The 25,168-nt window shown below is 35.6% G+C and overlaps 5 protein-coding genes and 1 long non-coding RNA gene across 8 annotated transcripts; 1 reads left to right on the top strand and 5 right to left on the bottom strand.

Moving 5' to 3' along the window:
- Window positions 1–104: 104 nt before the first annotated feature.
- LOC107905627 (uncharacterized) lies at window positions 105–938 on the bottom strand. The gene is made up of 2 exons (XR_001686566.2): window positions 780–938; window positions 105–691 (listed from the first exon to the last, which is right to left on the bottom strand). It is a non-coding gene; the product is annotated as an uncharacterized lncRNA (long non-coding RNA).
- A 2,192-nt stretch (window positions 939–3,130) lies between these two features.
- On the bottom strand, window positions 3,131–4,820 carry LOC107905624 ((S)-8-oxocitronellyl enol synthase CYC2). The gene is made up of 2 exons (XM_016832317.2): window positions 4,588–4,820; window positions 3,131–4,503 (listed from the first exon to the last, which is right to left on the bottom strand). The coding sequence occupies exons 1-2, from the start codon at window positions 4,624–4,626 to the stop codon at window positions 3,646–3,648; spliced, it is 897 nt and encodes a 298-aa protein (XP_016687806.1). The 5' UTR covers window positions 4,627–4,820; the 3' UTR covers window positions 3,131–3,645.
- A 1,669-nt stretch (window positions 4,821–6,489) lies between these two features.
- Window positions 6,490–9,312, bottom strand: LOC107905625 (protein BLISTER-like). Of its 2 annotated transcripts, XR_001686565.2 has the most exons (4): window positions 9,125–9,312; window positions 7,651–7,770; window positions 7,407–7,472; window positions 6,490–6,887 (listed from the first exon to the last, which is right to left on the bottom strand). XR_001686565.2 is itself a non-coding variant. In XM_016832319.2 (3 exons), exons 1-3 carry the CDS (start codon window positions 7,951–7,953, stop codon window positions 6,843–6,845), a joined length of 414 nt encoding a protein of 137 aa, XP_016687808.1. In that variant the 5' UTR covers window positions 7,954–8,419; the 3' UTR covers window positions 6,490–6,842. The 2 variants fall into 2 exon arrangements, 1 of the variants encoding a protein (XP_016687808.1); XM_016832319.2 differs by lacking the exon at window positions 9,125–9,312 and having other exon boundaries at window positions 7,651–8,419.
- A 2,195-nt stretch (window positions 9,313–11,507) lies between these two features.
- LOC107905623 (3-oxo-Delta(4,5)-steroid 5-beta-reductase) lies at window positions 11,508–14,043 on the bottom strand. Its single transcript, XM_016832316.2, is given in 3 exon segments — window positions 11,508–12,066; window positions 12,069–12,867; window positions 12,965–14,043. Coding segments are annotated over 3 exon segments (1,173 nt in total). The 5' UTR covers window positions 13,004–14,043; the 3' UTR covers window positions 11,508–11,731.
- A 3,289-nt stretch (window positions 14,044–17,332) lies between these two features.
- On the top strand, window positions 17,333–18,002 carry LOC107905622 (peamaclein). The gene is made up of 2 exons (XM_041094167.1): window positions 17,333–17,536; window positions 17,653–18,002. Exons 1-2 carry the CDS (start codon window positions 17,455–17,457, stop codon window positions 17,835–17,837), a joined length of 267 nt encoding a protein of 88 aa, XP_040950101.1. The 5' UTR covers window positions 17,333–17,454; the 3' UTR covers window positions 17,838–18,002.
- Window positions 18,003–18,080: 78 nt separating this feature from the next.
- On the bottom strand, window positions 18,081–24,671 carry LOC107905620 (protein ASPARTIC PROTEASE IN GUARD CELL 1). Of its 2 annotated transcripts, XM_041094165.1 has the most exons (12): window positions 24,216–24,671; window positions 24,002–24,122; window positions 23,227–23,654; window positions 22,971–23,127; window positions 22,016–22,098; window positions 21,832–21,928; window positions 21,622–21,691; window positions 21,239–21,445; window positions 20,777–20,901; window positions 20,015–20,116; window positions 19,814–19,911; window positions 18,081–18,590 (listed from the first exon to the last, which is right to left on the bottom strand). In XM_041094165.1, the coding sequence occupies exons 1-12, from the start codon at window positions 24,464–24,466 to the stop codon at window positions 18,419–18,421; spliced, it is 1,911 nt and encodes a 636-aa protein (XP_040950099.1). In that variant the 5' UTR covers window positions 24,467–24,671; the 3' UTR covers window positions 18,081–18,418. The 2 variants fall into 2 exon arrangements, with proteins under 2 accessions (XP_040950099.1, XP_040950100.1); XM_041094166.1 differs by lacking the exon at window positions 24,216–24,671 and having other exon boundaries at window positions 23,227–23,661.
- Window positions 24,672–25,168: the final 497 nt, after the last annotated feature.

The raw sequence follows: 25,168 nt of genomic DNA, 5'->3' as shown, positions 1-25,168 counted from the left end.
TTCAATCCATCTGATGCAGCCTTTTTTTTTTTTTGTTCTTTAAACGTTTAAGTTGTTAGTAATTACCTGCTGGGTAATATGAATGTTTAATGACACTAATGACCTAGTAATAATAGTAGATTATAGATTATTTACCCTTATCAGGAAAAAAAAGAGATGGAAGATTATCTATCTTCATGAAATGGTCGCATCAGAGATAAGTAGGGACTGATCTCTGAGCAAAATTCCAACTCTATAAAATATTATATTCCTGGAATAGTTTATAAAGGAAAAAATAGAAGGCATTTTGAAATTGGCTTGGTGGTTCATCTTGAAACTTCTGGTCATACCAAATCAGTTACACCATTGATGAGGCTGTAGTGAGGTATCTATAAGAGAAGTAGGAACCAGCAACCAAGAGTGGTAGGAACATTTCGACAATGCTTGCATACTTGGGCATACTGTCATCCTTGATCACAAAAGCACTCATCTCTTTCTTCTTGGGTTCTTCAATCAAAGCAACCTGGGCATCTGCATCTTTTTTGAAAGAGTAACCCTAGAGAATGCCAACCAAGTATTTGAGGAGTCACATCTGAACCAATTTGCTACGTCCAATATCGCTGAATGCCTGTGTGGTGTCCTTACCTGCTGACTCTATCAACACCTCTTCTCCTCCTGGATGTTCTTCCAGGCACCTTGTCACGTTCAGTGCCTACAAGCATTAGAGTTGGTCAAGTTCAAGTCTAGTTAATTCACTACTTGGAACAATCCTATAATGAAAAGAGAGCTGGATGGATTACTCTGCCATCGATGACAAGCCAGCAATCTTTGATTTGTGCTGAGCAACCTGGGAGAAGGCGAACACTTTATTCTGCCATTTTGTTTGCTTTGCGACATAGACTGAAAACGGGCGATCGTTTTTTTCGGTTAGCAAAATCCCAAATTATCTTAGATGGATGGCGAGGGTAGCTCTCAGCACGCCACCTACCAAAACTTGGTGAAAAAAGAGGAGGATGTTCACGTGCAGAGCTGTGAAGATAGAGAGTCGGGAGTTGGGTTTTACGGACAGAACACTGCAGTTCGATTGACCTAACTATATCATCCAAACTGCAGTCGCTGATTTTCAGTTGCATCATTTTAATCGTATGGGATACGTAGGCACGAAACTGGAATTTAAGAAGAGTCTAAGGGCGGATAAGTGGTTCACTTTCATGCCTTGCTCGGAAGGTTGGAATCCGGACTTGCAACCACAGCCAATTTCTAAGGCATGTGATGTGACCCTAGATGCCTAACCCGACCCCCACACAGCCACAACATTTCACATAATGAATATATTCAGTGCGAATGACTTATTATGACTAATTTACCACAGATTAACAAAGGAACCTCTGGACTCTGGAGCTAAGTAAATTAAAGGAATATTAATACCGGGTCCTAAAATGCTCAGAGGACTTCTGGATGAAAGAATGATTAATTCCTTATTCCTTTTTTTTTTCTTAAACTGAGACCTTATGCTATGCATTTTACATATACATATAATATTTGTTTTAACATTTGACTACAACATATGAATGGACTTATAGTATTTAATACAGGTGAAAATGAATTAATGAAGAGGCAACAATTAATGTCTTTTTTTCTCTTAATTGTACCCTTTTAATTGCTGGTTATTCTATTTTCCCTGGAATATGAATGGAGTACCAGAATATATATATATACACACACACACGAAGCTACCTGCTAAGCTAAATTTTGGAGGCCATCAGAGTTGTTGCCTGTGATTGCACATGTTCCATGCCTAACGTCTGATGTCTTCTCCAAAAGAATAAAGACAAGTGCCAGTCTGCCAGATATAGCAAATTGTCGTCTTTTACCCAGAACTCATAGCCACAAAAAAACAGTAATCTTTACAAATATATATTTGCTACCGTTTAAGGGTAAATTTAACTAAAATAATATAAAAGTAATAGTTCAAGCAGAATATTACAATAGTTAAATATATAATATTCAGATTACCCTTATTAGTTATATTTTATTACTAGCTAAAAAGTAATTTGTTGACCCAAAGATGATTATCCCACATATAACCCCCTAAAAAGTATTTCTAACACATTAAAAATTTCTATTCGACTAATTTAATTGAAACTAGAATTATACCTGCACCAAACAGCGGGTTTACATATTTAAATATTTATGTTTTAACATATAAATAATTAGCATTATTACAATATTAAGGGGAATTAACTGTCGCAGAGGCGAGCGTAAGCCTTTTTGCCTTTTACTTATAATTTCTTTCGATTCCGTTTCATTCATGAAAGAAACACTTTTTCAGTCAAATTTTCTTACAACGGTTTTGTCTGCTTCTATAGTACGGTAGTTTGGGTTAGGGGTGTTAAAATGTTGGTTAAAATTGAATTAGCCGATCGAATCGACCTAATTCGGTTAATCGGTTAGTTAACGGATCTAGTTCGATCGAAGGTCGGTTAACGGTTAATTAGATTTGAAATTGTGTAATTAACCGAATTAATCAAATTTTATAAATAATATTATATATTATATGTATTAGGCTATTACTAGTTTAGTTAAGTTCAGTTAATTCGGTCAAATGAACATTATAGATTTATTTATTTTTTATATTTTATACTTGTCTTAGCAAAAAATATATATAAATTTCGGTTAATTCAATTAACCGAAATATTTAGGTTCGATTAATTTTTTTTGAAAAATTTTAGTTCAGTTAACGGTTAAAAGATTAAAAAGTTCAGTTAGTTTGGTTAATACTAATTTGGTTCTGTTAACTGATTGGTTAACCATTTGAACACTCCTACTTTGAGTTTCTGTTTAATTTTTTCGGTTATCCAAGCATTTGGGAGAAAGAGAGAAAAATCGTGATTCGGCGGTTTGTTGAGTGATTATGGTGACGGTTTTGGTGGCGCTGTCCATAGAGGGTAAGGAAGTTGACGAGTGGCATATCAATTCCAGCGAGAGGGAAGAGGAAATCGGGGAGGGGCAGGCAAGCAAGAGGATAAAACTGTCGTTGAAAACTTTAAAGCTAAAACCAAGTAAATAATAAAAACGCAGATTATAAAATGTATAATCACTTAATGGAAGCTAAACAATAATTGACATACAATAAATTTCCCGCCAAGGCTTTTGTCTAACCGAACAAGTTTTTATTGTATAATTCTAATATTAGAATAGGATAAAATACAATGCATCATAAACAAATACAGGGAGCCAACATTTGAAGGTCAGCCAGTGTGTCTAACATCTTACGGTTCCACATTCCACCGCCATAATAGCTTACCTTATGTGCTTATTTTAGAGGTACAATAACAAAAGTTTTGAAAACCCAGGAGACAAATTGGAACAAGAGATTGAATGAGATCAAGGCACAATCTTGTAAGCCTTCATCTTATCAATCCAAGTAACAAACGAATTCTGAGAATTCCTAAACCCCAAAAACCCATGCTCCTTGCTCTTATTCATACTGAGCAGCGGCATCGGCAACGGAGCCGAAAGCATCGCATCTGTAAACCACCAATTTCCCACCTCCTGCAAACTCGTCTTCTGCAACTGGTTCTCCTTCACTATTTCTTCCCAAACTCCTTCCTTCCCTTTCATCATCTCCTCCAACCCCCGGTTCTCCCCTTCCACGAACCCAAATTATTCTATCCCGAATTGCTCTGCCAAAACGCTCCACAAATGCTTCCACTTGAAAACATCCCCATTAGCCACATTAAAGGCTTCATTTTCGGCGTACGGATCCACCGCCGCCCATATATGTTGCTCCGCAATCAAATCCGCATCCGAAGCTTCAAAGTAACAGTTCCAAGTGGCTTTGCTCCCAGGAAAGTGTAACGGTTTGCCTTCGTGTTTGCAAATGGCGGCGTAAACGCAAAGACTGCCAATGAGGTTCATTAAACTGTAAGGCGAAAACCCGAATATGACTGCGGGTCGGTGCACCGACCACGTTAATCCTTCTTTTTTCTCGATTTCTTCAAAGAGGATGTCTTCTTGATGGTAGTAAAAATTGGGAGCATTCAACCGCGGTAAATCTTCAGTGAAAGGCGAATCATGCAGTTGGATTTTACCCAACAACTCGAACGGTCCAAGATAATGTTTGACTCCTGTTTGTAGACAGATGTGGCGGAGATTGGGTGCGTTTGGGATCACGGAACGCAAAACATTGCGAAGCATGGAACCGTTGATCTCACAATTCTCTGCTTCGGATGTTCGGTTGGTCCAGCTGACGTAGAAGATATGAGTGACGTCGGTAAGTTGAGAGAGCTTCGATTCGGTATCATTCGGGTCGGATACATCGCATTGAATGTACTGGATTGGATGGTTGGCGTTCCAGTTGGGTCTGGGCCGACGAGCCACCCCGTATACTTTCCATGGGCCGCCGGGAGTGTCGGATAAAGGGAGGATTTCAGCCAAGCTATTGCCAACTATGCCGGTGACTCCAATGATCAGCCCAACGCTCTTGAGGCTTTTCGGTGCTTCATCTTCCTCAAATTTCTTCTGCAAAAATTAAAACAAAGAAAAAGAATCAATTTCGTGAAGGGCAAACAGAAATCCAGCAAGCCAATGAAAAAGGAGAGTTGCCTTAGCAGCTCCGATAGCACCAGCCCACCACCAGCTCATTTTCTTTCTTTAAAACAACTTAGATTAGATTTGTGGGAGACGGCAATAAACCAAAAAGGAAACGTTAGGAAATTGATGATAGATGATTTGATGGGATAGCTAACCAACAATCTGGGTGGGGTGGTTTTATTGATCAAGAAGATTAAAGGGATTTGAAATATTGGATTGGAAAGGATTTTGTTCTTGGTTTTAATTAATACTCCTTGTTGCCAATTTATAGCAAGCAATTCATGAAAACGACAAAAGGGATGAGGAGAGCCGTGACGATGTTTGGATTCACATATGGAAACTCTTCTTTTTGGGATTGAAAAGCAAATAGGAGCGCAGCCAACACCCACTCTGGATGAGCAAAATTTCCACCAAGAATTAGAGTGAAAGACTTACTATTTTTCTAACCCTTTTTAATCTTCTTTTCACTCTATCAAACAAAACCTTTGTGTTAGAACACCATCAACACCGCAAATCAACAAGCTAACACGAACGGTAAGATGATGGATGAATGAACAGTCTCTAGGCAGCCCTTTGTGTAGTTGGATAAGCATTTGGGAGAATAAGTTTAGATGCTGATCTCTTTACTCACGTTAATTTTGCACAAACCTTGAGTTTTCAAACTTAACAGTATTTCAAGCTCCATCCATTGTTAGAAGAACCACAAAATTCATGAGTAAAATAATTCAACATTTTCTCTATTAAGACATGAAACAAACATAAATTTAATAGCTTTAAATATTGAAGTTGTAAAACCTTTTAAGTTGGTCACAACTCTTTGCTTATCTTAAACATGTCATAATTGTGCAAAAATGCAAATTTAAGCTTCATCAAATACAGTAAATTTCCATGTCATGAATGTTTGCTGAATAAAATTTTAAAAGTAGATTTAAAGCTTGTCCAACAGTATGGTTTGGGTTACAGTAGAGGCAATGTAGTTAAAGCCATAAACCAAGGCTTAGTTTAGATGGGGGGTGTGTTTAGCTTCGGTGAGGTTAAAAACAGCGGTGGCGGTGAGATTAGTTACTGTAGCGGTGAGATTGGGTACTGTAGCAGTGAGATTAGAAACAGCGGTGGAGTGTGTGTTTGGATTCAAACGCAGCTATAGCGGTGAGGTGAAAATAGAAAATGACTACATTAGATTAAAAATGATATATAATAGAAATTTTTAAAATTATTTAACAATTATAAAATTAATAAATGATTAAAAATTATTACAATTATAATTATTTTCAATAATAAATAATTAAAAATGAATTATTACAATTACATAAATATGCTACTGTTGATTTTTACTAATTCCTAGCACATAAGTTACTGAACAGCTCAGTTTAACAAGAAGGTTTAACAGTGTTACTCAATTGAACTAATTTCGTTATCTATGTTTGTATAAAATTTTGCCTACATACCAAATCCTTTAAAATGTTTTACTAATACAATATTATAAGACATTGGGGGTGATAAAAATTAAGTTAAACTTTAAGTTTGATTTAGTTTAACATTGGAGTTATAATATAAGATTAAAGACGTCAAAATATGACTTTATAACATTAGCATTGTTAAATCCCTGTTTAGCCTACAATCAATCAAAACATTATTTAAACAGAAATTGGATAAAATATTTTTAAAAATGTAACATTCATATTTTCAAAATATTTTTATACTTTTCATTTTATTCTTACTATTTATATAATAAATCAAATTTAAATATATAATTTCTACTTCATTTATATTGAAACCCAAGGCATACAATTCAAATTTAGATCCATGTTTCCAACATCACACTAGTGTATTTGTCCAATAGATTGGAATATTCATCAGAAGAGAAAATGCAAAATGATTCACATTTGAGCTAAAGATGAAGCAATGCAATGATGAATGAAAAATGATTCATTTCTTAATTTCAGAAGAAATCCAATAGAAACCACATGTTCAATTCTTCATCAACATATCTGATTCATTTCTTATTGTTCATGGTTCAAAACCATCAAAAGCTTGAACGAGTCAAGTATAAGATACATGACTAAAGCCTAGATAGAATTACAAACAAAATGTAGCTGACATACCAGCTATAACATCAAACATAAATCAACAACTACTCCTACTAACTTTAAGTATAAATTACATTGCAACTAAATCAAGTTACAAATAAACAAAATAAACAAAATGCTGCTGCTTATCTGGTTCAGCTAGGATGCTGGTCTGCACGCTGGTTTGCTGCTGGTTTCCTATTGCATTGCAGGCCAAAGTTCAACAACATCCTGTGCACCATCCTTTGCAACAAAAAAAAACCCATTCAAAACAAAGACTTAATGATTGAATCCAGGAAAAATGGACAAGCTCCAGCCTTAGGATCATTTTTATAGATAAAAAGTTATTAAGCATCTAACCTAAAACCAATAGGCAATAGGTTGAGAGGCCCAACCTGAATATAAAACCGAAACAAACCCAATATTTAATAACTTTGGGATAGCACTACTTAAGGCCCCTTCAAGTGTAGATCAAAGGGCATAGACATGGACAACCTCAAGAGGGTTCCTTGTACTGCATTTTTTGGTTAATGGGTACCACCAGAGATGCAATAGACAGCAGTAGGTATCTCAATTTTTAGATAGAACTTTATCTAAGCACAAACAAGTCTAAACCAATGTGCATATGTGCACACATGACACATGCCATACAAACACCATTGCATTAACCATATGACATAAAGTGGTATGTAGTTATATGAGATTCAATTATTTCTAACAATTTGAAGTGACTACCAGTACCTAAATATAGTAAATACTAACCAGTTGGGCCTTGATTTCTTCTTCTAAGCTCTCCATGTCAGATTTTAGCCGGTTGACAATGCTTCTCTGGGGAGAAAAGTAAATGTAAGATAATTAAGAAATTTTTAAGAAGGATTGAGAATACAAATTAGGATAATGAAATGACAGAAAGTGCTGCAATGGAGAAGCACGATGAACTGAAAAAAAAAACATATCATGACCATGACAGCCGGTAATGCTGCTAATCTAATATTTGGAAACAAACCTGTTGGTTATAACTATCAGTCAAAGATGAATTTTCAGCAGCCAAAGATTCTGCTAATGTACGTGAGGCCTCAAGAGCTTGTTGCAGTGAAAACTTTTCCTGAGTCAAGTCTTCAATATGCTGCAGAATAAGGATGAATAGATTAGAAAAGCCAAGACAATGAACAGAGAAAACATTAATAAACAAAACCGTTAACAAATTTGTAACAAGCTCCCTAACAATTTGAACATCACCAGACAAAGAACACAAGAGAATAAAATGCAGATCAGCATACAGACAGCATAGCATTTTAAAATACAGCATAAAACTGAATTCATCCTGCGCACCATCCTTTGCAACAAAAGAAAACCATTCAAAACAAAGACTTTATTGATCAGACTATTGAAGAGTCATAAAAGAAGTCACAGGAGTCTAACAATAAAAATTCCCACTGCAAGCATCTTTAGAAGCAAAAGTTTGCAACATTGATCATAAGAACAACTCCGATTCTACAGAATAGCAAATAAACTCACCGATTCTACAGAATAGCAAGGAACCATAAGAACAATATATCACGTTTGCAGTGATTCTTTGATTCTGGATATTAACTGATCCAAAATCCGATAACTTAGGTTATACATACTAAAACGAGCTATTTTTTAATGCTTTTCACGAGTCACGACTTCCACCATATGCCAAGAAAATAAGCAAATGGCATTGAACCAATCTGGTAGATACCACAAAAGTTCACTGGTTTTGCAAAAGTTTTAACAACCTCTCCCAAAGCCCAGTGAAAATAAAGGAAAATGTAAAACTTAAAATATTTTTGGGAGACGAGAATGCTAGATCAAAAATCCACAGGACGGATATACTCCAATGACCATCATTACAGAGCCATAAAGCTATGTAAAAACTCTATGAGAAAGAAAAGTGAAAACAGATTCCATCAAGGTTTACACCTGAGCATAACAAATGTAAGTCCCTTAAATAAGAGAAAAAGAAAAAAGAGGGATCAAATAACAATGTCCTCAGTACACCCCCCATGTTATCACTGAAATAATATGGATTATGGACTCATAGTACATGCATATCTGATGCAGAACAGGGGAAACTCAAGATTAGAAAATAATCAACAAAAAACAAAACTGAAACACGATATTGAAGCATAATTACAAAGGCCTTACAGAATGTTAACCAAGCAATAAATAATGGAAATCAAGCAAGACAGTTTTATTATTGAACTTCCGATCAAGAACTTTTGCTCTTGTCAATCCAAGAACACAGAATTTTAAAAAAAAATGCAAAACCAAATAAGGAAAAAATGAAAATTTCAATTAGAAAAAAGAGAAACACAGAAAATCCAAGAACACTGATTTGCAACCCAAGGGGAAGGGGAAAGGGGAGAAGAAGGGTAACCAAACATCAGAAAAGCCTGAAGAAGAATGTAACGGAAGAATATATGGGTAAAAGAGGAAAAAAAAGCAATTGAAGTTACCCAATTTTCACTGGAACAAAAGGCTCCAGTCTGAAATTAAGCCTCCGGGGAGGTGAAATGCATTCTCAACGCACTGAAGAATGCTTTCCAAACAGCCTTGCGTTTACTAACGTTTCAGTTGTAATTTTTTTTTAGCCTAAAACAGCCAATGCACTGAGATGCAGTTGCATCCAAAGGGAGCCCAAGACTAGTGTTCGCTTTTGTTATAGGTTAAGATGTGACTAAAATATTAAAATATATAAAAATCAAAAGGAATATGTGACATTGGTATTAGTTTTATATCATTTTAATTTTATCGATTTAGTAATTTAACTTTTTCAAATTTTATTATTTGAGAAAAATTGACCTAATTTTTTAGTATTTACATTTTCTCTCAATTCAATCCTACATTTTATATCATTGGTATAGGCAAAAACAATTTGTGGTTACGGCCTAATCTTCTTAAAATAGAATTTTTTTATTTAATATTTTAATTTTTTTAAAATTTTAAAATTAATAAAAAATAAAATTATATTTTAGCTTCCTAAAAATAATAAATATTTAATTTAATATTTTAAAAATCACAAAAATAGAATTTAATTTCCATCCTTCAAAAATTTTAGACTTCTCCCTGTTCCTTTTACTTGTTATTGTGGAGAAGATGCAGCATCCACCAAATTTTCTTGTACTTGTTATTCCTCATGGTGGGTTTGGATGGACGATTGGATGTGGTGCGGTGCGGTGCGGTGCGTTTAGCTTGCTTTTTGTCTCACGTTACAGTATCGCTACAATATCTAATCTCACTGCCACCGCTGTTTTTACACTAACCACAAATAAACGCACCGCCCATCCAAACTCACCCTGAATCATGAATGACAGGGTAAAGGACTTTCGCATTATTTTCCCAAACCAATACGTAATAGCTGATGTATTGTTCAATGACTTAATTAAATTCTTACCTAACATTAAGTCTTGGTTGGACCCATTTTACGTAGTTACTTTGAAATTTATTTACATTAAATTTTCGTTCAAAAACTTTTATTTTAAATCTTGATTAAAATTCTATTTTATATAAGTAACCTGAGAGTTGAGGGAAAGAATCTTAAGTTGAATTCATCAAACATCAGTTACAACATAAAATTATTATACAAATGATAAATTATATTTTGTTCTTTATAATTTAAAATTAAATAAATTAATTCTTTTACATTAGATAAAAAAAAGTTAATCATTTCTTATAGTAAAAATTAGCATGACTAACAAAATAATAAATTGTTACACAAAGCGTACAAAAACTAATTTTTAACAATAGAAATAATTGAAATTTTTAATGTAAGAATCCGTTTGCTTTAATGTACAAGAATTAATCTATCTATTTTTTTAATGTAATTCAACTTCTCCTACAAGAGCTTCCATTATACTTTTACTTGTACAAGAACCATAGAAACTCTTGTACTAGAAATCATATTAGATTTTGCCCTAAATTTTGATAAATTAATCCTTATACGTTAGATCAAATAACAAACTAATATTTTTTGTTAACAATTTTCTCAATTTCCACCATTAAAAATTGATCTAATGAAATGACCAGACAGTTGTCAACAAAAGAACTAATTTATTCTTTGATTTATTCAAATTTTTTAATAAAAAGGACAAAATACTACCTACATTCTAGTATCAAGGTTTCGAGGATACTTTTATCTACTTTTAACTCATTTGCAGCTAAATTAATTACATGATTGCGAAATGTAGCTGTCAAGGTTCACCAGATAATAACAAAGTAATCAACACAGCATTTGGGAAACAAATGGATGGATCAGCCTCTCCTCTGTTGTCAAGTTAGAGAGGGTCCTTAAATAAACTTAAATAAGAAAAGGCACCCAGGTAGGTGAACAGATTATCAGTATACAGTAACTCAAATGGGTGAACAAGTTACCACCATATAGTTCCGTGCCTGTTAACTCTGCAAGTTCTTTAAGGTGGGTATCAGCTCAGAATCATTTGTGCTGTTATAAAGCCAATATGAATTTACCCCTTCATCAGCCTAGGGAATGTCTACCATATGGACCACTTGCAAACCTTTTCATAACTGGTAGTCATCATCCCCCATGGTCATATCTCAAGCACCACCACAAAGATAAAGTGAAGGCAACTAATCAAACAAAGTAAGCTTCCAAAAATCTAAGACTAAAGCTGAAAGAGTAATTCAAAACTATAAGCTAAAACCAAGTAAATAACAAGGCTGATTATAAAATGTATAATCACTTAACGGAAGCTAATATAACAGCATTCCCACAGGCAGAAACTATTAACCATGATATTGAACTGATATGCAATAAATTTGCCAAGACTTTGTCTAATCAACAAGTATAAATAGTATAATTCAAGATTCTACAAGATAGAATAGACAATGCATCATAAACAAATAAAGGGAAAAGAAAACCACACAGCATTTTCACAAGTACAACAGAAGCTTCTCTTTGAAGGTAAGCAATTGTTTCTGACATCTTACGGTAGCATGCCAATTAATAACTTACCCTACTAACTTATTTTAGAAGTACAACAACAGAAATTTCATCTTCATCTGAAAAACCAAGGAAACAATTTGAAACAAGAGATTGAATGAGATCAAGGCACAATCTTGTAAGCCTTCATCTTATCAATCCAAGTAACAAATGAATTCCGGGAATTCCTAAACCCCAAAAACCCATGCTCCTTGCTCTTATTCATACTGAGCAGCGGCATCTGCAACGGAGCCAAAAATATCGTATCCGTAAACCACCAATTTCCCACCACCTGCAAACTCGTCTTCTGCAACTGGTTCTCCTTCACTATTTCTTCCCAAACTCCTTCCTTCTCTTTCATCATCTCCTCCATCCCCCGGTTCTCCCCTTCCACGAACCCAAATTCTTCTATCCCAAATTGCTCTGCCAAAACGCTCCACAAATGCTTCCACTTGAAACATCCCCATTAGTCACATTAAAGGCTTCGTTTTTGGCGTACGGATCCACCGCCGCCCATATATGTTGCTCCGCAATCAAATCCGCATCCGAAGCTTCAAAGTAACAGTTCCAAGCGGCTTTGCTCCCAGGAAAGTGTAACGGTTTGCCTTCGTGTTTGCAAATGGCGGCGTAAACGCAAAGACTGCCAACGAGGTTCATTAAACTGTAAGGCGAAAACCCGAATATGACTCCGGGTCGGTGCACCGACCAGGTTAATCCTTCTTTTTTCTCGATTTCTTCAAAGAGGATGTCTTCTTGATGGTAGTAAAAGTTGGGAGCGTTCAACCGCGGTAAATCTTCGGTGAAAGGCGGATCATGCGGTTGGATCTTACCCAACAACTCGAACGGTCCAAGATAATGTTTGGCTCCTGTTTGTAGACAGATGTGGCGGAGATTGGGTGCGTTTGGGATCACGGAATGCAAAACATTGCGGAGCATGGAACCGTTGATTTCGCAATTCTCGGCTTCGGATGTTCGGTTGATCCAGCTGACGTAGAAGATATGGGTGACGTCGGTAAGTTGAGAGAGCTTCGATTCGGTATCATTCGGGTCGGATATGTCGCACTGAATGTACTCGATTGGATGGTCGGCGTTCCAGTTGGGTCTGGGCCGACGAGCCACCCCGTATACTTTCCATGGGCCGCCGGGGGTGTCGGATAACGGGAGGATTTCAGCCAAGCTATTGCCGACTATGCCGGTGACTCCAATGATCAGCCCAACGCTCTGGAAGCTTCTTGGTGCTTCATCTTCCTCAAATTTCTTCTGCAAAAATTAAAACAATGAAAAAAAAATCAAAATCACAAGCAATTTCGTAAAGGTAAAGACAAATCCAGCAAGCCAAAAGAGGAAAGAGACTTGCCTTAGCAGCCCCAATGGCACCAGCCCACCACCAGCTCATTTTGGATTAGATTTGTGGCGAAAATTGGGGTAGGAAATTAAAGAAAAAGGGAAGGTTGGGAAGTTGATGAAACGGCGAACTAACAGTCCGGGTGGGATGCTTGGTTGACAAAAAGGAATCAAGGGATTTGAAATTTTGGGTTGGAAAGTCTATCGTTCTTGGTAGTTGGGTTTTCATGATTACTGTTTAAGCCAATTTATAATAGAAGTGATTTAAGGAAAGCGACAGAACGACAACAGGGTCAGGGTGAGAAGAGAAGAGCCACAACGATGTTAGGGAGACTCCAGTTGGGGGGCATTTCTGTCCCTTTCTCTGCTTTTTTCTTTTTTATCAAATTAAAACAAAACAAAATAAAAATAACTTAAATAGAACCGCGCCGGGAGGGAAAGTCGGTTTTCACAAGCTAAATTTCACACTTTTTCCTATTTACGATAATATGTTTTGGAAAAGAAGAAAAGAAATAGTCATAATCAAGTTAGAAAGGGTCAGTTAAGTAAAATCATTGCTCGTCAGTCAAACGGGTTAAAAACTTGTCGGTAAAACGACTGAAAACCATGCAAGGTGTCACGCCAGTCCGAAGACGGCCGAGGGACGAAAATCGATCTATTGTGAACCGATTTCCTGCTGCATCAAGGTCTCGTCACGTCGCCAATCCCATCAGAATTCAAACGGTAAAAGAAACCTGTTAAAAGGTTTCGACTCAGCTCCTATTTACCCTTTACTCAACTCTTGTTCACTCTCATTTTCTCATTAATTTATAAAATGTTAAAAATAGTTTTATATATGAGCTTATAGAGGTCAAATTAAAAATGTTAGTTTTTTAATCCATTAAAGTTGTTAGTTCTAATATATGAATATAGTAATTTATAACCATTTATATATATTAATAGTTTCATTTATTTATATCACAATATGTAGGTTTAAATTTATTTATATAATAATTATATTTTGCTTATATATTAATATATTTGTTGGTCGTGTTTTGGCATACGTGTGTTGAGGTTATGGAATCAACACAAATACAATTAGGACTATAGTGGTTACCTGCAAGTGTAATATTTTTATATTATAATGGAATACAGAGTATTTCAAAGATCGAATCTAAGAGAATTTGAGTGATAAGGTGATCAACAATGAAAATGCATGCAAACAAGAAGTCTAGCTAGCTATTCTTTAAGTATTTTATTACAACAAATCATTATCAATGGTTAATTACACTATCTACTACATAAAATGACTAAATTGCAAAATAATCAAAAGTGTGCAAAAAATCAATTCAAAGAACTAAAGTGATCGGTTGACTTCCATGTTGCTAATTAATTCTTGGATTAGAGATCTAAAGGGTTTAAATCCCTAACTGGTCTGATTTTACCTCTCGATCACCATTTTACTAAATTAGACAATTTAGTCTAGTTTATATCTCGATCTCATCAAGGTAAATCGTGACAATGAATTGGCTCTCGATAGGCTCTCCTCTCGATCTCACCTATCTAAATGTTCACCTAGAGGCATAAAGTCTAGGTTTTAAAATTTATTCGATTTAGTTCAGTTTTTACAATTTAGTCCTTGACCCAAAAATTAAATATGTAATATTTCTATCAACCAACCACCACAAAATTTAGTTACTAGCATCACCAACACAACAACACCAATCAAATACATGCTCAAATGATTCATTAAATAAAGCATAAAAGTAAGGTTAGAGAAATCTTAGGATTCTTGATGAGTTCTTTGGAGAATGACAGCAACAACAATGGAGAAGAAAGCACAACTAAAGTTAGGATTTTTACACTTTTAAAAGTGAACAAAGCTGAAATATATTAAAGGTTCTGAAGAGTAATCAAAATACAAAGAAAAGTTTGAGTATCTAATTGCAAAGAGAGAAAAGCTACATTAAAAACTGGTAAAACTATCACTACAACCACTAAGCTCTGAAAAGTAAAGAATCAAAACCTAGAAATGGAGAAGAAACTAACTACTAAGCCAAAAATATGATACAAAGGTGACTCTTTTAAGTTGATATAGCCAAAACATATTTAAGAGATAAAATTTCAACCCTAATGTTGGCACAATTGCCTTTGAAGTAATGAGCTGATTTAGGTTGGTGTTGGACAAAGATTACCCTTGCAATATTTTTCACTATGTCAGGCAGCGGTGTCACAACACCTAAGTTTTAGTGTCGCGACACCCTCGACAGTGACACACTCTTGGCTCTGGGGGTTCTCTATGTCACAACATTGACTGGCTGGTGTTGTGACATCTTCGACAGTGGTCATGGCTTTTTCACTTTAACAACCATTAACAATATCACGACCTTGGAGACTTGGTGTTACGACATAACAGCCTCAGTATTGCGACACTCTCGAAAGTCTGCTCCAGGTTGATTTCTTGTTAAAGTCTTGCACCATTAAGACAATGGAGGTTCAGTGTTGCGACATCCTAACATCAGTGTCGTGACACCCACATAAAATGTAGTTCTCCTCAAGGTTGTCGTCGTCTCCCTACACCAACTCAAACGCATCATTAAATTCCTAATGACACTATTTTGTCAATTTGAGCCTCAAAATGAGTAAAACCAAATAAAAACAATTATTAATACTGAAAACTAAAAACTAACGGAAAGTATAAAAAAACTCGTTAATTGCTTGAGAATAAACTCATTAAATATTCTAGAGAGCCTAATTTGACATATTAAATTACGACAGATTATTTATATTGTAAACATATTAAAAATATTAAATACAGTTGAATTTTTGCGTTAATTTAGATTTGCCAATTATGTTGAATTTATGCAAATCGTAAATATGGCATCCTCATCATCAAGTTCTCGAACAATTATGAATCACACATCTTTACCTATATTTCAAACGGTAAAATAATTTATCTTTATATAATATAAAGATGTTATTGCTAATAATAATGTTGATTTAAATTTGCAAATATGTTCTTTAATATCCTCAAAATTAGGCAGGGATATGATCGTGTTTTAAAATCAAGAAGGCGCCTTAAATGGGGGTGTTGTCAAGGTTTGTTTAATGCTAGTTAGTTTTATTTACCATGCAGGGAGTGTATATATAATTTACACTTGAAGATGTTGCACTCTACTTGAACTTCCCGTAGATGGTTTCCAGTGACGGAGACAAGTACACCTACTATCCCTACTGTCTGCGAAGAGTTGTTTGGCAGGATTCTCTAGTCGTTTGATTTAGTTGGTTCCGAACTAAAGATGACGTGATTGTTATATGACCGTAGCGTCGCCCTTAATCATATGACTTAGTCCAAGCTTTTACTGGTATATTATCCAACCAGTTCCCGGTGTTGCTACTTTGGGCACGTAACTTCTCTAGTCTTTGATGGAAACGACTTCTTTGAAGCTCGCACCCTATCTAAATGAGTTTTATTGTCATTATTATTAAGTTTTTTTTTTAAAAGACATTTCATGACTTGCATAGAAATACAAAGGATTGAGTATTTATAAATGTTAACAACTTCTTGGTGTTTATCGGTATTGTAGAACTCTCACATAAAATTGCAAATAATGTGTCACATGCAGTCAAACTTGAATTCTTTTCCTATAAATTTAATGTATCTTAACACTATAGTAACACTTGTTGATAGTTGCATTTTAATTTTGATAATACCTTTTGCTGACTTAAATAATAAGAAATATCATAAAAATATAAACTTTAATGCCTTTAATTTATAGAAACTTTGAGTTTCCGATTTCATATATTTTGAAAGTTATCTCTAAATTTAATGCAATATTTATTGATAAATAATTTTAAAGTTATAGATGAATAAACATTTATAGGTAAACATTTTTCTCTACTAAGTGATTCAGAAGACACCAACAAACATAAATTTCTAAGGTTTAAGATCTGCTTATTCTGAACTTCAAATAGCTTTAAATATCGTATAGTTTATATAAAAAAAAACCTTTAAATTGGTTTACCTTTCCTAGTTGGTTGTCATTTACTTATAATATAACAAGAAGAGGAAAGAAAGTGAAGCTTCAAGTAAACATTTCACAACTGTGCAAAGGCAAATGTAAGCTCCACCAGATGACTATAACAATCAAAACACATGTTTACCAAGAAGATCAAATCACAGAACAAATTAATTTGTAAAAGTAGATTTAAAGCCATAATTGCATGCGATATGGTTGGTATTGATGTTGCTCAACAGTATAGTTTTTATTACAGCAGAGGCAGTGCAGCTAAAGCCATAAACCAATACGAGTCACGCTAATCAAACCCAAAACAATTTTCTTACTTGTTACCTACCAGTGTTAGCTCCTGGCTATATAAACAAGCCCCTTCAGGGGGCTCCATCTCCATTACCAACTCTCGTATGAAAACAGTACACTAGCATTATACGTTCTTTCTTTCTTTCTTTTTTTAAATTCCCGGGCCTTATTTGCTACTGTAAACAAAACCCTGTTTGTAAAAGAAATGAAGCTCGTTTTGGTGACATTCCTGCTGGTTTCTCTTGTTCTCAGCTCCTTTCTCTTTGAGGAGTCGATGGCTGGTTCAGGTATACGTAAATAAAGCTAACGGGAAAGAAGAAAAAAAAAAGAAACAAAAAAAAACCTGTAAATCCATGCATTGTACTGGTAATGGATGAATGATTTGTGGTTTCATGTATGGCAGGTTTCTGTGCGTACAAGTGCAAGGCAAGGTGCGCAAAGGCAGATTTTAAAGAGAGGTGCTTCAAGTACTGTAACATTTGCTGTCAGAAATGCAGTTGTGTTCCGTCAGGGAACTACGAGAACAAGCACGAATGCTATTGCTACAGGGACATGAAGAACTACAAGGGCTTGCCTAAGTGCCCTTAAATACTGTCTTAAATACATGCTATTGCTTAACTGTTGTAGAAGGCGAATTTTAGCTTTTGTGGGGGCTGTACGTCTTAAAGAGTCTTCTTGGACGAGGACCCATAAAAGGTTTCTATTAAGCTAATATAATTAAGGGTTTTAAATGAATAAATGGTGTCTTCCATAGTTTCTGGGTTAAGTTGCTTCATTTGTTGAATTATCTAATGTGATCACTAAATTGAAAATTGATAGTTGAACTTTAAATGGCAGTTAGAACACTTTTACCGATGCTGCTGGCTTGTTTGTAGTTAATGACGATGAACAAGCTCACAAGATCTTCAATCAAGTTTGCAATTTCCTTCTGGATCAAGTATCGTATAACTTGATCTCAGGAAATCAAAGAGATTTCCTTTTTGTTTCCGTTTTTCTAATAAAAATGGATGATAAACTATCATTTACAACAGAGGCACTGGGTAGTAGTTCATCGAGTAGTACTGGTCTGGCTTGGAAGCACCATCATTGTTGTTTTGAGAGCTTCAAAAGCATGTGTGGTATGCAGAATAATAATATAGTATCCAAGAAAACTATTCCCAGATAAATATTTAAGATTGAAGAGGCTGAAGATATCTTTCTGGTATAGAAGCACCAACAGGCTCATAAGCAGTTTGTTGTCGTTGCCGGTGGACCAACCATATGCCAATAGCTGATAAACTGAGAATCAGAGTTGTGACGGATCCAACTAACATTATCAGAAAGCGATGTTGCCACGATGTCCTGCAAAGCCCGAGTGAGAACCCACTGTTAATTTTTGAAGCTAACCCAGTTCAAGAAAATGGGAAAAGAAACAATATATACACTCAAGGAAAGACTGTACCCCTGATCAACCCAAAAAAAGAAAGCTGAGGCTCTACTTCTCTAAAATTCCATAAGAATTCCTAGTTTTAATGTAACTGCATTGGACACAGGTCGAGCAACTTGAATATACATGGACATGATTGTTGAGACCCTATAAATCAGTATCGGAAATTTTCATAATTTTGCACAGTGCACATGGTCATGCGTACTGGCACAAGAGAAAAAAGGCCACCCATGTACCACACACCTAAACCAGTAGACAGGTAATAGATACTACAGCAAATATCATGGTCTAAACCAAGGGGCCTGTTGCTGCATCACATGTCCCTCCCAACCCTACCCTCCTAATTATCACATCAATCCTGGGATGCAAAAATAATGCTAATCTGATAGCCTATCTCCACCAGCACCATCCCACAACTCTTGTATTGCGTTTTTATTTGTGTATTTCAATCAGTTTTTACTTTTTAACTAACAGAAGTATGTAACCATGTACACTCTAAATACATGTGAGCATGTGATTCTAAGGCTTTGCTTGGTGAGCGGAAACAAAATTGAAAAGATGAAAAAGAGAAAAAAGTAAAAATATAGAAAATATAATTTTCTATCCCTCCATTACTTGGTAGGTTGAAAAATGAAAGAAAGAAATGAAAATTTTAAAAGATGCTTAATCTTGTAAAGTGCACACTTAACTTCAGTCTTTCTCATTTTCTCTGTTCTTATCTTTCCAAATTGGAATTATCTTCTTTTTCTTTTTCTTTTTTTATGCATTAAGAAGGAAAATGACCACTCTCCTATTTTCTTTCCTCTCACATTTCCTTCCTACCAAGCAGACTAAAAATTAATTTTCTTTCCACTCTTCTATTCTCCTCTTTCAGCCTTCTACTTCTCCACTCAATTTAAGTACGCCTTAAATAAACCAAAAGTAGACCATATTTGGCCTTTAAGTCCCGGAAAGAAAACAACTGCCTGACCCAAATATTACTAATAATTTTCAGTTGCAATAAGCGGGCAAGACTTCTCGGCTCCTTCATGATCCAAAATGCTCCAAAGATTTATTTGTCACAATAATAGTAGACAATTGAAACCACACTAGTAGCATAAAAGGAATAATAGACTAGTAATGAGAAAAGAGAGCATACAACTTCCTTTGGGGTTCGGCATTCCATTCCATCAACTTATAATTTCCAAATCTCTCAGGTAACTGTATTCTATGATCCCTTAAGCGCAGGATGATGCTCTGCAAATAGAAAGGAAAAAAAGCTTCAGATAAACGCTGGGGTAAATAGATGGAAATTTTAAGTTGCATATGCAAAATATTGGTATCACAGTAGTTGAAATACCCTTGCAATGGTATTCGAGATATAATTAGCAGGTTCAGCAGGAAAAATGCCCCATCTAACAAGGTAATCTTTCTCTTGTGAAGTGACATTAAGCAAGCGAATCTGAAAAATCAAACCAATGGCATAATTACAGGAGAACCAGGTAAAGACTAATTCATAATTGGCAAACACAAAGCACAATAAGAGATACTGTTACTGATTGACAAACCTAAATTTTATAACTACGGGAGTTTATGCTTGAAGCTAAACGCAAACAGTGGTCACTATATGGCCATGCCCACTACCCAGAAAAGAGGTTAAGAAGATCACATTTAAGGGAAGCATGATAAATCCCCAAGTTTAATTTAAATACTACTGATTCCATGGCCAGACTTGAGTTAGGCTTAAGGTGAGCTTTATGCGTAAGATTTAAGGTTCAGGCCTAGAATGAAATCTTCACTGGCCCCAGCTGGAACCTTTATTAGGCCTAGCTTTTTTATCTAGGCCACCTCAACCAAATTTTGGGTGGCTAATAGGTCACCTGGCAGGTAGATACCTCTAGTTAAATCTACATGCTACATGTTTCGGGAAAACCATAAAATTCTACTAGTAATTCCAAATATATGACATCAATAGAGATGCACCAATAACCGGATAGGCAGTTCTTCCTAAAAGAGTGAATCAGTAAATAAAATATTTCAAAAGCAGCCCAGAGTGCAACCTCAAATCAAATTCACACAAGGCCCCAAAAACTTGGTTAAAGTCAAGGTAATTCAGCCATACCTGTGAATTATCGACTTCCAGTTCCTCCGAAATTAATTCTGTAAGCTCCTTGAGGATGGACTTGAAGTTTGAATCAGTGGTGCTAATTGACATATCAAATGTTATAAATCCAACATGAAATGAACCTGATTACCATGTTTGGGGAGAATATCATCAGAGAAAATGTACAGTTTACAAAGAAATAAGCACCCATTGATGCAAACACTATTAAGTCTAAAGCAATCAGCAATCCCCTAATACTAGCAGAAAAAGACGGTTATGGAGTAAACAAGATTATACCACAAATGATGTGAAATGAAATTAGGCCATCTTAACAATAATAGGCCTTCATGAGAAAATAATTTCCCTACTAACTTATATATAAGGAAGTATGTTTACTTAAATTGCAATCATGATTCATCAATTCATAAACCAATGAACATGTGGAAAACATGGTGAGGAAGCAAGTAATAGGCCATGCACCTGGAAGAACATTTGATGGTGACCCACTTGGGGATAGTACAGAAGGAATTTCCATTTTAGTATCCTTGCTTGGGGAGACTAAAGGAGTTGGTGCAGGAGCACCAGAGAACTGAACTCTCCTCCTTAGTTCAGAACAATTAGTATTTAAAAACCCTATCCTGTCATTACTCCTATCATAAGTAACTAGGGTGTTCCGGACGACAATTCCTGCCTCAAACAAACAAAAATTGAACAGATTATTACTGCAGTCATGCAAACAAACATGTTAAGTTGGGCTTGAGAATATGGGCCCAGGCAAGCCTAATTGTACCACAAGAATTTTATATTTTTGGCATACATCTCCAAAACTATATAACACACTATGTTACAGTTGCACAACATACCTCCTAAAAGAGTTGTCGATTCTGAATTTGGGAAAATTCCCAAGCAATATGCACCACTAGCTTTTGAATGCTACAAAGCATGCCAGTAAGAGACCAAGAGAAAAGAAATACATATCAGATAGTAGTTTGAACTTTGAAAAACTAGCACAGAAAATAGTTTGAACTTAAATTTAGCTTTAAGCATGCAAAGTTGGGGGGAGGATCAATTACCCTGAACAGGTAGTTTTCTGGAGACAGCAATAACTTCTTTCCATTGTTAAATACCATCTCAACCTGTGGGAAAATTTTTGGTAGTTGTGAGACATCCCTGTATCACATTCCCACAGAAACCATTAAGATGGATTCAAGACAATGACAGCATTTCATATAAAATGGTAAAAATTTACAGCAGCACCTTCCAGCACCAGTAAAACAGATATCGTTATAATTAGGGTCAGGACCAGGGATCCTTTTGAGAAAATGAACTGCACTAAGGATCTGCATTTAAACAGCAAAAAAACCATGAAGAACAGGTCTGAAGATTAGCTTGCTTATATGTCGATAATGATATTTATGTTAATAAAGATTGAATTTAAACAATTGATGACAATTATGAAGTAACTGACTGTAGTTCAAGTCACATACAGAACAGCACCAAAATTAAGTAATTTCTGATGAAAGAGACTAATCATGGTTGCAGCCATAGTTTTTAAGATTGAGGAACAGAACAAGCAACAGTCCAATGAATATAAATCCCAAGTGTCTAGACTGTAGACTAAAGAAATCAACCCCGAATAGTTATAGAACATGCTAATTTCATGACCAATGAAATTGAAATTAGCCAATTAATACTTTATTAGTACTTTATTTTTCCTTGACAAAAAGCTATTACTATTTTCCCAACAATAATTATGAAAATGCATTACATGTTTGCTTAAACGGATAATAACCATGAAGAATAGAAATGCTTCAAACTTCTGAAGAGAAATGACAAGTTCCAAAATTGGATGAATATAGACTAACAATATTTAAGAAGCAGCACCTCAAAGTGCTATGAAAGTAGTAACCCAGATATATGCATCCGTACTCAGCTCCCTGCACAGTTGCCTTGTTATATACATGCAATAATTTTCCAAGTCACTCTTCTCAATGTAGCATACATTACAATAAATGAAAAAATGAGCAGTCATTTATCAACTACAGCGAATGTAAAAGAAATAAAAGTACATGATCTTTAAATTACACAACCAAAATTAAATTTTTTTCTAAGCTTCAGTTAACAACGTAAATATTATTAATCATAGAATAGGGAGTGAACTTGAGTAGTGATCAAACTAAACAGAGCATGAAACTCAACAGTTAGATCTTACAGCATCCCTAAATGCAGCAAAAGCATCTCGTCGAAAGTAAGCGTATGTTGTTCCACTGTCCAAAACTGTTCCATGCCTTCCATCAAAGGCCCCATCTGGTAACTCCAATCGCTTTCCAGCAACATGAATTTCCTTCATCTCAATGTTGTAGTAAGGGCTGTAGACATTCAAGAACTATAGTGAATGAGTAAGAAGAATTGGATGCATTTTTGCTAAAAAAGCATCCAACAAATATGATCCTGTAAGAGAGGAATACCTGCGGAAAGGGTCAGAATGGGAGAAGACCATATCAGGAGGAGGAGCGATTTTTCCGAGAACCATTGCACCCCCATCAACATCCATCCCTCCATAACACAAAGAAAATGAATCACCAATAACACCCTTATCTACAAGTTGATCCATGATACTAAGCCGCCCACGACCCAAACCCATTATACCATCAGCTCGTTGGTTATAAAGGTCACCTGTTTCCACATTTTCGCAACCAAACACAGCACGCTGAGGCATAAGTTCACTTTCATTCCCAAAAGAAACAAGATCCTCCCCAAGCACCCCACTGCTGGAACTCATTTCAGCATACCGTCTATGATAAGTGCATTGTTTTTGCTCATCATCACAGTTACAACTTGGATTGCATTTTACAGGTTGATAAGTGCTAGACATCTCTGGTTGGAACCTTGAATCCTGGATTCTAACAAGAAATAAAATTCTCAGAGAACTACCAGTTCGTTTAATTTCCAACTGACAGAACTAGAAATGAAAAAATTAGACCGAGATTGTTAATCTATTGGCCTAGACAACTCACTTTCTCATAATAGTGATAAAAATTTAAGATTAAGACTCAAAATCACCAGTTTAGCTTCGTTAAAGTTCTATTAAGCTAATAACTCAGTAATTTTGATTTAATCAAAGTTAAAAATCTCAATCTCATTTTTTTTAAAAAGGTATCAATTTTCAAATTAATTAATTACAATTAACAACGGGGTAAGCCGAACTGTGCGAGCTGGAGAAGACGGATCACGGAACCTAACCTGATGGTTGCCGCAATGTGAGCAACTGGAGCAAGGAACATAAGTTACAGTACTTCCGGTGTCCACGATAAGAGCGAATTCCTGAGGCGGCGATCCTATCCGTAGCCGAGCCGTATGGTAACTGGAAATTACAAGAAATTGAGAAGCAAATTTCTTCAATATTTCAAAAAATCCAAAAAGGAAAAGAATAAACTTTTTTTAATAGTTGAGAGACCCGTTCGATAGGAGATCGTCGTAGAGTCTCAAGCGAGCATTTAGAGTGGAACCGGAGAGCTTCGATTGGAAGAGACGACGGCGTAGATTGTCCACGTGCCGATGCAGGGAATGATTGCGTGATGATAGACTTAGCGGAAGGACCGTCGGCGGTCGTTGATGATTTTCGGCAACGACGGTGGAGATCAGGAACCCGATTACGCAACAGACGATAAGAAAGGAAGAAGTTAGGTGAAGCCAGGTTCTAGCCATGGCGCCTCACTTTGGCTCCAAATTAAGGTCAATGACAACAGACCATTGCAATGCAGACAGACAAACGACACGCTTACGAACACTCCTCTTTAAACAAATACAGAGGAAACAGAAACGGATAAATTCTGTGTGTTTTTTTAATTCAACCAGCATTGTGGATTGCCGGCCAGCCAATCATGGGAAACCTCGTTGAAGGCGTTTCAATCAAAGTACGCGGTGAATCTAACGGACGACCGTTATCCTGGGGTAAATAATTTGAGGGGATAATATAATTTTTTTTATAAACTAATTCAACCTCTTCAATAGTAGATTTTGTGCCGATTTTCAATTTTTACTAACTTCAACCAATTTTTGAATCGGTTCAACCCTTTTCTTTGGACAATTATATCGATCAATTATTGGTCTGTTCAATTTAGTATTATTCCAATAACATTGGTCATAACATCATTAAATCTTGACGGAGCCAAAATAGATCTAATTACCAAGTACAAGTACCAAAGTTAACTTAGTTTCTGAGTTCATGAGCCAAAAATCATATTATCCCTAAATTGAGGGTAAACTACTTATGTTTACAAAGGATTAATATATACAAAGCTACTTAAACTTGATAGCTTATATCTACTTAGTGCCACCGTTAAAATAAGTTGATATGACCTTAACAATCATTAGCATGGTGACACATGACAAAAATAATTTTTAATA

Source organism: Gossypium hirsutum, chromosome D05 (genome assembly GCF_007990345.1).
Source record: "Gossypium hirsutum isolate 1008001.06 chromosome D05, Gossypium_hirsutum_v2.1, whole genome shotgun sequence".
In the NCBI taxonomy this organism is placed as follows: domain Eukaryota; kingdom Viridiplantae; phylum Streptophyta; class Magnoliopsida; order Malvales; family Malvaceae; genus Gossypium; species Gossypium hirsutum.
Note: the sequence above shows the minus strand (reverse complement) of the source record. Positions and strands in the feature narration are given on the sequence as shown.

Bases quoted from the DNA above. Each gene is read 5' to 3' on its own strand.
- LOC107905624 (XM_016832317.2), bottom strand. From the start codon at position 4,626: ATGAGCTGGTGGTGGGCTGGTGCTATCGGAGCTGCTAAG. The intron at 4,504-4,587 runs GCAACTCTCCTT...TAATTTTTGCAG, and splicing joins GTGCTATCGGAGCTGCTAAG to AAGAAATTTGAGGAAGATGA.
- LOC107905625 (XM_016832319.2), bottom strand. From the start codon at position 7,953: ATGCTGTATTTTAAAATGCTATGCTGTCTGTATGCTGATCTGCATTTT. The intron at 7,473-7,650 runs GTTTGTTTCCAA...TTTTCTCCCCAG, and splicing joins CTGATAGTTATAACCAACAG to AGAAGCATTGTCAACCGGCT. The intron at 6,888-7,406 runs GTTAGTATTTAC...TTTGTTGCAAAG, and splicing joins AAGAAATCAAGGCCCAACTG to GATGGTGCACAGGATGTTGT.
- LOC107905622 (XM_041094167.1), top strand. From the start codon at position 17,455: ATGAAGCTCGTTTTGGTGACATTCCTGCTGGTTTCTCTTGTTCTCAGC. The intron at 17,537-17,652 runs GTATACGTAAAT...CATGTATGGCAG, and splicing joins GGAGTCGATGGCTGGTTCAG to GTTTCTGTGCGTACAAGTGC.
- LOC107905620 (XM_041094165.1), bottom strand. From the start codon at position 24,466: ATGGCTAGAACCTGGCTTCACCTAACTTCTTCCTTTCTTATCGTCTGT. The intron at 22,099-22,970 runs GTAAGATCTAAC...GTTTAAATGCAG, and splicing joins TTGCTGCATTTAGGGATGCT to ATCCTTAGTGCAGTTCATTT. The intron at 20,117-20,776 runs GTATGGCTGAAT...TTGATTTTTCAG, and splicing joins TGGAAGTCGATAATTCACAG to ATTCGCTTGCTTAATGTCAC.